Here is an 11,332-nt window from a genome sequence, read left to right on the forward strand (position 1 = left end):
ATGTCAGCCACCCTGCAGGAAGGGAGACCTCCTGGTCAGGATAGTTCAGATGTCAGCCACCCTGCAGGAAGGGAGACCTCCTGGTCAGGATAGTTCAGATGTCAGCCACCCTGCAGGAAGGGAGACCTCCTGGTCAGGATAGTTCAGATGTCAGCCACCCTGTAGGAGGGGAGACCTCTTAGTCAGAATAGTTCAGATGTCAGCCACCCTGCAGGAAGGGAGACCTCTTGGTCTGAATAGGTTAGGGACCCTGTAATGAGGACACAGGATGCACAATAGGCAGCCTGCTTTGTTCTAGGACCTCAGACTCTGTAGCCTTCCTCCCTTCTGACTTAAACCGCTGATCTCCAGGTAACCAGCTCTTGGCTCTCACAATCCAACTTCATCAAAGTGTTCTGCCTAGCAACAAATGATGCAAAAGTCTTCAGATTTGATTGGTTAGCAGTGTGAAGATGGTCCCAATCTAGAGGAAGCTGGAGAGTTATCTATGCTTTGTGATTTTCTTTCAGTTATGTGGAAGACAGCCCCATTCTAAAGAGGCTCACCAGCCTCTTTACTGTCTCCTTGTCCCCTCTCCCCCCAGAATGGGTGCTGGGAGGTCCCTCTGGGTGGTGGCTCTCCTAGTGAGCATCATGAGGCTGGCTTCCTTCATGTCTGAAGGCAGAGACTCCCCAGGTAAGAACGGAGATTGTGTCTGGGTGTGTTTGTTGGAATTGGTGTGGGGGTTACTCTCCCCCATAGAGCAAAGTCTCAGGACAGAGTGGCTCTCACTGAAAGAGCAGCCGTCCTCCCGCTGACCAGGAAGCCCTCACGCCCTAGCTGCCTGGAAAGGGATTCCCGTAAGTACCCGAGTCATAGACGCCAGGGGCGGTAGGAGGGAAGAAGGAGACATTTGTCCTTATTGGGTTCCGTATGCATCAATACCAGACCCCAGAACCATGAAAGCCGGAGTCTGAGAACCACTGAGTTTCCTAAATAAGAGTCCACGCTGTTCTGACTTTCTGTTTATCTGGGAAACTGGAGAAAACCTCTTCTGTCCTCTATTAAACCCCATGTAAGTGTTCAGCACTGTACTGACAGTTCTGAGGTGTAAGAGAGAAGTCGAATATGCTGATTATCTTTGGTCTTAGGTTACTGTGTGCAGTTTGTTTTTTAGCCTGGGAGACAGGCTGTGCAAACATGAACGTTGTTGGACCATGTGGGGTTATGAGCAGAAAACAGGATGTGATGTGCTAAGAAAAGATTTCCCTTTAATGTCAGGGTCTCAACCAATACAGAAGAGGAACAAGGGCGGGGGGGGAGCATGTCTTCTCTGAGAAAAACAAAACAAAACAAAACAAAAACAAAAAAACCCGATCTGAGTTCACCATGTCTATTTGACAAACGAAAAAAAAATCATAGAGTTGCTTTTTTGTTTTGTTTTTGTTTCTGCTTGTTTGTTTCTTAGACAGGGGTTCCTGTGTAACAGCTCTGGCTGTATTGGAACTCACTCTGTAGACAGGCTGGCCTCGAACTCACAGATCCTCCTCCCTCTGCCTCCCAAGAGCTGGGACTAAAGGTGCCACCACTGCCTGGCTTCAGCATAGATTTTAAAGGATGAAAATAATCTACATATTTTTCCTTCTTTGGCTTGTACGAGGGACTGGAGAAAGGGAGAAATGCTGAGGGACTGGAGGATGGCAGGTCACCTGAACTCAGTGACCAAGACAGAGGAGCCTGGTCGGCCATTCAGGTCATTCTCGGTGGAGGCTGAGCCTCCCTGGAGGAGGCTGAGGCTTCTTGGAGGAGACTAGGGCTCCCTGGAGGAGGCGGGGCCTTTCTGGAGGAGGCGGGGCCTCCCTGGAGGAGTCTGGGCCTCCATGGAGGAGGCGGGGCCTCCCTGGAGGAGACTGCTGAGCTCAGCAGTGAGCAGACCACAGATCCAGCACAACAGCTGTTATCCTTCGAGTCGTAGCTCAGAGCCGATTCGTGGAGCTCTCCCGTGCCCTGCCTGCTGTATCACTATCCAGTGTGCAGAGCTGAGTCACAGCGCGCCGTCATTACAAGGAGTCTTTCTCTTCTTCCTGCTTCCCTTCTCCTCTTTCCTCTCCATGAATACCATTCCAAGTATGTTTTTAACATGAGCGTAGTGACCAGAAATTTAAAATGTGTTCAAGATGGCTCAGTTGGTAAAGCCGCATGCTGTCAGCCCTGACAACCTGAGTCCAATCTTCAGGACCCACATGTTAGACAGGGGAGGACTCACTGCTGAGAATTGTTCTCCCTGTAGATTTCACATTTCTAATAAATATCATTGAGAATTGAAGACATTTGGTGTTGTCATCTCTTAACGTTATGCTTTTGGGCATGGTGCAGTCAAAATGACTCTCAAATCTGCACCCTCTGACTTGGTATATCAGGCACAGGCTTTCCCGGAACTGAACTGGTGCAGCAGGCAAGGCTTTCCAGAGCTGCAGCTGGTTCCTAACCCTTCTGTGGTTTCCAGAGGATTTTGTGATTCAGGCGAAGGCGGACTGTTACTTCACCAACGGGACAGACAAGGTGCGCTTCGTGGTCAGGTTCATCTTCAACCTGGAGGAGTATTTACATTTCGATAGTGACCTGGGGATGTTTGTGGCGCTGACGGAGCTGGGGGAGCCTGATGCTGAGCAGTGGAACAAACGCTGGGACCTCGTGGAGCAGAGCAGAGCATCTGTGAACATGGTCTGCAGGCAGAACTACAAGCTGGGGGCCCCCTTCACAGTGGGGAGGAATGGTGAGTGAGGGCTGGGCTAGTGGGGGGCTCCATGGGAACCTTTCTTATGAGAGGCACTTAAACTGTTTTAAAGCACATTTATTTATTCATTCATTCATTCATTCATTCATTTATTGTTTGTTTGTGTGCGTGTGTGTGAGTGCATGTGTGTGTGTTCCATGAATGCCACAGTGCACCTATGGCAGTCAGGGGACATCTTGAGGCAGCTTGTTCTCTCCTTCCATTGTGTGGGTCCTAGAGACTGGACTCCGGTCCTCAGCCTTAGTGGCTGGCTCTCTTATTTGCTGAGTCATCTTGTCAACTTTTCTTGCACTTCCAGCTTCTACTTAACTCGCCTGGGACATGGATCAAGAGTGATCACAGCCCCTATAGAAGCTCTTGTCCTTGTGTGCCCTTTCTTCTCTCCCGCTAGTGCCACCGGAGGTGACAGTGAGCCCAGAGAGGACCCCGCTGCTGCAGCAACACAACCTGCTGCTCTGCTCCGTGACAGGCTTCTATCCCGGGGACATAAGTGTTAGGTGGTTCCGGAACGGACAGGAGCAGAGGTCTGGGGTCATGTCCACTGGCCTTGTTAGGAACGGAGACTGGACCTTCCAGATGACCTTGACGCTGGAAATGACCCCGGAGCTTGGTGACGTCTACAGCTGCCTCGTGGAGCACCCCAGCCTCCAGAGCCCTGTTTCTGTGGAGTGGGGTGAGCTTTATTTAGTCCTTTTTCTGTATTTCTGGGGCTTGACTGGTAGGGCTGGTTTCACTTCTGTGTTCATCTTGATCTGTGAATTTTAGGGTCGGGGTGGGAGAGAACATGGCAGACATCCATCCTCAGAGTGTCCGAGAGACAAGGAGGCTCTTAACTCAGCACTTGTCTCTAACCCTGGGACCTAGGATCCTTTATCATGCTTTGCCTTTGTTGTTAGGGACACTGTCATGGTCTCTAAGTCAGGGACAGGGCTGGAGAAGTGGCTCAGTTGGTAAAGTGCTTGTCATGCGAGCTTGAGGACCTGAGGTTGATCTCTAGGAGCTCTGGTGCCTGCTTGTAGTCCCAGGGCCAGGGAGGTGGAGACAGGCGGACTCTGGGGCTCATGGGCTCCCAGCCTCGCCTGCCTAGTGAGTCCCAGGCCAATGAGGGACCCAATGCAAAAACAACTACAGCAGCATCAGCAAAGGTGGATGGCAGCTGAGGAGGAGACCTGAGGTTGACCTCTGGTTCACGCACACACACACACACGTGCACACACACACACACACGTGCACACACACACACGTGCACACACACATGCACACACACACACAGAGAGAGAGGGAGGGAGAGAGAGAGAGAGAGAGAGAGAGAGAGAGAGAGAGAGAGAGAGAGAGAATCAATGACAAATGGGAAGCAACTCCAGTTTTAGACTTAATACTTCCCTGAGCAGTACTGGATGGGGTTCAGTATAGGCTTTGGGGTTTTAAAAAGTTATGTTCAGCAGTGGTGAATCATGGTGTTAAATCTCAGCACTCAGGAGGCAAAGGCAGGAGGGTCTCTGAGTTCGAGGCCAGCCTAGTCTACAGAGTGAGTTCTAGGGCAGCCAGAGCTACACAGAGAAATGCTGTCTCTAAAAGCAAAACAAAACAAAACAAAAAAAAAAAACAACAGCAACAACAATACAAAGTTGTTTCATCCAGTATTGGGAGCCCTGAACATTACCTTGACTTTAAATCTTGTTTCCCACAGTGGCTCAGTCTGAATATTCGTGGAAAAAGATACTGAGCGGAGGTGCAGCGTTCCTGATTGGGCTAATCGTCCTCCTGGTGGGGGTTGTTATCCACGTCAAGGCTCGCAAAGGTAGCACACCTGTGAGGACCTTTCTGCGTGCCCTGTACTTCCGTTACTGTGCAGATCCGAGTGAGAGAATTCTGGTTGTGCTCGGGCATCACTGTGACAGTGCTTTGTAAGGCCAGGGGAGCCGTGTGTGTGTGTGTGTGTGTGTGTGTGTGTGTGTGTGTGTGAAGCAGAGAGGAGTGTTGGTATTGCAACCCCAAGGGGTAGGCAGAGACAGTGGCATTGCAGGCCACCCGTTTAGGAAAATCATTTTTGATCCTGACTGGGGATCCCATTCTCTCTTTCCAGCATCCATGCAGACCTGGTCAGGCAATGAGGTAAGCGCTCCTGTTCCTTGTCTTTGACTGACAGATCATTGCCTGGTTCTCTGGCCACAGTGAGACATCATGGAATGAAGGAGGCCTCTGGCTGGGTGGTTGTCTCCGGAGCCTCTGGGATGGGAGGGTGGGAAGCCCCTGAGCCCCTCCCATTGTTTCTGCAGGTCTCAAGAGCTTCTCTACCTCATCTCCAGTAAGATCCTAATGGACGCTTCTCCCCCAGAGCTTGAAGGAATGTTGAAATCCAGGACCCTGGGGTGGGTAAAGAGTCAGAGATGCGGCGTGTATCTTCTTCCCCTTCGGTCCTTCTCCCTCCTGTCTGCACTCAGCAGTCCCCATTTCCAGGACACTGTCCAGAGATTCCCTTAGGACCTAATTCATTCCTGTCCCGAGTTGTTTAGTCTCTGTGGTCTGACTCTACCCCTGTGAGTGGGGACCCCAGTCTTTCTGTCTTCCAGCCATAGCTTCCAGTCTTCCAGACGTTCACTTTAAAATCCCTTGCATTGTAAAATAAAACAGGCATAGATAACTGTAGTGAATGTATAATTCAGTTACTTATTTAAGACAAAACCCTTGTAATTACCAACTCAGCAAGACACAGACCTTGGCAGTCTCTGAGGAACTCATCATCTGCCTTGGCCAATAAACCCCTTCTGGGACACACATAAATAACACATGGGGTTATTTAACAGCCTCTGCAGCCAAGTGTACATCTGAGTACCACACTCCTTTGCTTTCTTGTGTCTTAGACCTCCAGATGTTTTATTTTATCCCTTCTTTCTGTTAGGATTAAATTTGTTGAGAAGCCTGAGCCACCTATGAAGAGGTTCCCACACTTGGAGTTTGTTCCTTGCACACTCATGGCTCATCTAACACACTCCTTTGCCCTTTATGTTTTCTGTAAGTCAGCACCTGATGCAGAGGCAGGGGTCAGACTCTGGTTTGGTCCTTTTGGCTTCTATAGAGGGCAACATCTTTATCTGGAGTCACATTTTATCCTGTTTCTCTTTTCAAGATGTTACCATAACCATTGATGCTAACTGCCCAGTTCTGTTAACTTATCGCTGATTGATAAATTGTGACGTTCAATTCTAGGATTCTTTCTTCATCTATTTATTGTGTATCGTTGCCTCTATTCCTGGTTATTTGCACTAGAAGTTCCAACTCTATGATGGTAAACTGTGTGTGTCTGGCACTGATTCAGCCTGCACCAGAGCAGCCATTGTGTTCAGTGCTCTGTGCTTCTAAACCAAAGAACTAGTTTCACTCAGTAGAGATCTTAGTGGAGTAATGAAGTCCACTGGCTTGGCTACCGACACCTGTGTAATTGTTTTTCAATTTGACAAAATTGGGAGTGTTTCTGTTCTATGCAGGTGGGAAGGCAGCTGTATAAATGGCTTGAGTTGTGAGCGGAACAGCTCGCTCCCTTCAATCGACCATCATTTAGTTTTAACAGAAACCATTCCTCATTAATTATTGCAAATTTCATACATGTCTATTATTTGTTTCCCTCAATTCCAGCCCATCCCCTCACTTCCAATTTCTCCTCCCCCATCACATTTGCCTCTCATTTTCATATGCTTTTATTGCTTTAATCCGCTGAGTCAGCTTAGCTCCTCCTGGATGCACACGGGAGCAGGTCCACCTGCTGAGTGTGGGTGGCCTGTCAGGGGCTGCACCCTTGAAGAACATGGACTCTCCCTCCCCAGCAGCCGTCAACTGCCTGCAGCAGCTCCTCAGCTAAGGGTGGGACTTGTGAGTCCCTTCCATCCATTCGGGATTTCGGATGGCTTGATCTAGGGCATGTAGACACTTTCTAATGACTTTTAGCTTGCTTTAAAATCAATTATAGTTTAGTTGGTGGGAAATTTTTCTAGTGCTTTTTCAAGTACCAGAGGGAATATTTTTCTATCTTAAGGGTCTCAGCGTTTGCTCTACATTGTCAATAAAGAGCATGAACTGTTTGAAGTACATAAAGCCTGAGCCATGTTCAATTTCTTATGTTTAACATAAAACTGTTTCCCCTGCCTTTTCTGGGGACAGTGTGCAGCCTCCTGTGTGCTGCTGCAGAGCCCGGAAGATGCCGGCTCTGCACAGGAGAAGCCGGGCTGTTCCCACCTTCACTTCCGTTCTTCTTTCTACTCCTTCCTGGTTCAGCTTTGGTTCTTTCTCTCATGAACTTTCCCCTTTGGGTATTCCTGCCTGACGACTTTTCCTCTGAAAGTCTTATAATTTTATGTTTTCTATTTTAGTCTATAATCATTCTAAGGTAGTTTCTAAATATAAAATGCAAAGCTGTTTGCCTGTAGTTTTTATTTTTTAGACAAAATCTCAGCTGTCCCAGGCTGGCCTCAGCATCGCTGTGTAGCTGAAGCTGGTCCTGAATTCCTGACCTTCCTGTTTCCACCTCCCAATATGGTAGGTTTACCAGCGTGTGCCACCAGTCACAGTCCTTCTTTTTTCTATGGGTGTTTAATTCCTTCAGCACCGTGTGTTGAAAACTCTGCCTTCTCTATAACTTTTCACATTTTCATCAAAAATTGTTTAGGGGCCGCAGGATGGCTGAGTGGGTAAAGATGTTGCTGCCAAACCTGGCAACTGAGTTTGATTCCCAGAAAACCAAAGAGTAGAAGGAGAACTAATTCCCACAGTGGTCTTCTGACCTCTGATACAGCATGGTGGCATTCATGCACTACACACACACACACACACACACACACACACACACACACATGCATACACACACGCATACACATGCATACACACATACACACATACACACATGCATACACATGCATATACATATACACACATACACGTGCATGAATGCACACACACGTACAGATACACATGCATCCCCACACACATACAACATACACACAGACATAACACATATGTACACATATGCACACCTACACACACATAAATACTCACACACATCCACATACGCACACGCACACACACTAAATGCACTAAAAACCAAAAACCAAAATGCTAAAAATTTACTTGGAAATACTGAGTTGGCCTTCATCTGGGTTTTTACTCTGCTCTGTTGATGTGGTCCTGTTCCTTCGCCAGTGACACACATCTTCATTCCTGCAGCTGTGTAAGTCTTGACATTGGCAGAGGAATTTCAAGCCTTTTTATTCTTTTCAAGACAGTTTTAGCTGTTCCAATTTCTTGCCTTGTTCTATGTTTGCAAAGATGGTGATGGGTTTGAAGACCGTGCCTGTCTTTTCTGTGCTAGCTCTTCTAGCTCATAAACAGTATGTTTCTTCATTCATTGTCATGTTTTAATTGATTAGATTATTTTGCGTGTGAATGTTTTGCCTGCATGTGGGTGCAGTGTCTGTGGAGGCCAGAAGAGGGCGTCAGTGCCCTGGAACTGGAGTTATAGTTGGGAGCCACCTGTGGGTGCTGGAACTGAACCTGGGTCCTCTGGAAGAGCAGCCAGTGTTCTTAACCACGGAGCCAACTTTCCAGCCCCCTTTGACTTATTGAATTGGTGTGTAGTTTTCACCATGCACAATTGTGGGTGCTCTGTTAGACTTACGTCTAAATATTTAACTCCTGGAATTAGTTGACAAAATCAACCAAACTGTACCAGTACAATTTCCTGCATGTTTCTCCTCAGTGCTAGAGAGTGAAGCCAGGGACCGTGTGGCTGCTGCACTTCCCCCTGAGCTCCATCCCGAGCCCCCTTGGACTTTTTATTTGACTTAAATTTTGAACAGGGTCTCACTAAGTCCGCTGCAGTGGCCTTGAACTCATTTTAAAGCCCAGGTTGTCCTTGAATTTGGGATCTTCCTCCCTTAGTGTCCTTTGTAACCACTAGGTGGCGATGGAAACAGAAATTCCAGTAATTTTTTTTTTAAAAACTTTCTCCCCAACCTTAATTAACCCTGCAGAATATGAGTGTGAATATTATCACTGCCTCAGAGGTCCAGTCTCCAAGGCAGTACTCAGGACTCAAAGGGAATCCACACACAGCGCGGGGAAGCTAGGACTTTTCTGTCTGAGGGTTAGGGAGGGAAGAACGCTCACACACTCTGTTCATGTTGTTCTCATCCCGCTGTTCTCTCTCGTGTTGTACTATGTTGTTGTTCTGCCCCTCATGCCTTTTTACAGCCAACATAGCCCAACAGACGCTCTCAGCCAGTCCAGGGCCCACAGAAGGGCTGCGTTCCATTATTAGCTGAATTATTATGGAACCCACGGCTATAAACATTTTTCACTAACACTCTGGAATCAGAAGTTGTAAATTTCATTTTTACTTTGGATCTCTGAGGTGCCCTGGAGACTGTGAGTCCCAGGGCATTGAGATACAGGGGAGATGGGAGGTGCCATAGATTTTCTAGTACAGGCCCAGGTTACTGTATATATTTTAATATCAGCCCAGCCAAACTTTCCACGATACTATGCCCATAACACCTAAAACTAAAGTCTGTTTTCTGCCTGTGTGTAATTTCTAATTATCCAAGAACACCTGCAGCCCTCTTTTGGGCTACAGAGTCAAATCATTTTCTTAGCCTTGATTAGTCAGAATTGGTTTTCACAAATTTAGGTTAGCAATGTGTGCAAGGACTTAATCATTTGCAGCTAGCAATAATTGAGCTTTTTTTTTGTATTTGCAACTTAGCCAGAGAGTACAGTTGTTTGTTATTGTGAACTAGTTAAGATTGGGAATATTTATCTTAAAAACCATTAGCAAGGCCTCTGGTCTAATCTAAAGCTCTTTTGAAGCTTTATGTCAGCTAGTGGAGTTCAGCTATAAGAGTAAAGGAATTTGAAACATTCTGGCTCCCAGTTATCATGAATTTGAACTGAGATCAGAAGCAGCTTCTAGGGGGATGTATGGGCGACTGTGTAGCATATACTTTTATTCATTTTTCTTCATAAAAATTATACAGCTTATGGAGGAGTCATCTTCTGATAATCCGCAGATATTAATGTTCAAGATCAGGATGTTTTCATGAGATAAACACACTACAATACAGATAGTGGGGGACTTCTCATATACATATATATTATATCAGATACCAGAGAAAAGCATGTAAAAGTACAGCACCCTGGTCTACAGAGCGAGTTCCAGGACAGGCTCCAAAGTTGCAGAGAAACCCTGTCCCCAAAACAACAATGATACAAAACAAACAAAAGTATAGCAGAAGCAAAAGATATTTTGGAGTCTGTAGTCTTGTGGCCTAAATGAGATTGATTCATCAGAGATTTTCCTCTTGGTAGACTGACATCTTGAACCTCAATTGCTATCTGCTGCTCCTCTAACTTGTCTTCTGGCTAGCAGCAAATTATTATTATTATATTCTATACATGTAGAATAATAATATAAAAGAGTTCCCATGGTCATGATATCTCTTCACAGCAACAGAGCACAGACTAAGATGATATGTGTAATCCCCCTTTCTTACATATTACCTGAGTATTTGTACACATACGCACACCACTGTGTGCAATTTATTGCAGAACATCAAAGTCCTTTATTTACCTGGAGTATGCTGCACAGAATTCAAATTGACTTTAAAAAGTTGGTACTAGCTGCAATTCGATTCTTGTTTTGTTTTTTTCTTAAGCTAGAGGCTCATGTTTCTAAGGAAATGGGAATAAAACACTATACCCTGATAGATCACTACACATTGTGTACATGTATTATTATCCACCATAGCTCATCGATATGTAAGGTTGTTGCATATATATGTATACATACATACAAATATATGTATATGTATATATATGTGTGTGTGTATATATATGTATATATATACACTAAGTTATTGTGGATAATGAGAAAATGCCTGGTTATGTTCATTAAAAGTTAAAATTATGGGTTAGATTGTGTGATGGGTAGTTTTTCATCTTGATACAACCTGTAAGTAGCTACACAGAGAGGCTGAGCAAAGGACTGCAGCGATCACATGGTCTGCGGGCACATCTGTGGGGGGTTTGTCTTGCTTGTGTGTTCAATGACATGGGAAGGCCCACTCCACTGTGGGCAGCACCATTCCCTAGACAGGAGATCCTGCACTGTGTGAGCACAGAGAGTGAGCTGAGCACAAATAGGCTCACATGCATTCATTCTCTCTGCTGCTTCAAGTTCCTGCCTTGGTTTCCCCACTGTGATAGACTGTAACCTGGAATCATGAGCTAAAACCAACCAAACCAACCTTTTGATGGAGGGTTTTTTTTTTTTTTTTGAGCCAAGGTTTCTCTGTGCAACAGCCCTGAGCTCTTGTAGACCAGGCTGGCCTTGAACTCACAGAGATCCGCCTGCCTCTGTCTCCCAAGTGCTGGGATTAAAGGCGTGCGCCACCACCACCTGACAAGGTTTTTTTTTTTTTTTTTTTTTCACAGCAACAGAAATGAAACTAGGAAAGGTAGCGAGGGACGATCCAGATTAGCACCGAGTAGAACCCAGGTCAGGAAAAC

General features: G+C 46.2%; 1 protein-coding gene across 1 annotated transcript; it reads left to right on the top strand.

Annotated features, from left to right (window-relative positions):
- Positions 1–519: 519 nt before the first annotated feature.
- LOC119822584 (HLA class II histocompatibility antigen, DO beta chain) lies at positions 520–5,420 on the top strand. The gene is made up of 6 exons (XM_038342027.1): positions 520–675; positions 2,486–2,755; positions 3,168–3,449; positions 4,467–4,577; positions 4,863–4,891; positions 5,056–5,420. The coding sequence occupies exons 1-6, from the start codon at positions 585–587 to the stop codon at positions 5,086–5,088; spliced, it is 816 nt and encodes a 271-aa protein (XP_038197955.1). The 5' UTR covers positions 520–584; the 3' UTR covers positions 5,089–5,420.
- The last annotated feature ends 5,912 nt before the right edge of the window (positions 5,421–11,332 follow it).

This window comes from Arvicola amphibius, chromosome 9 (genome assembly GCF_903992535.2).
Source record: "Arvicola amphibius chromosome 9, mArvAmp1.2, whole genome shotgun sequence".
Taxonomy (NCBI): domain Eukaryota; kingdom Metazoa; phylum Chordata; class Mammalia; order Rodentia; family Cricetidae; genus Arvicola; species Arvicola amphibius.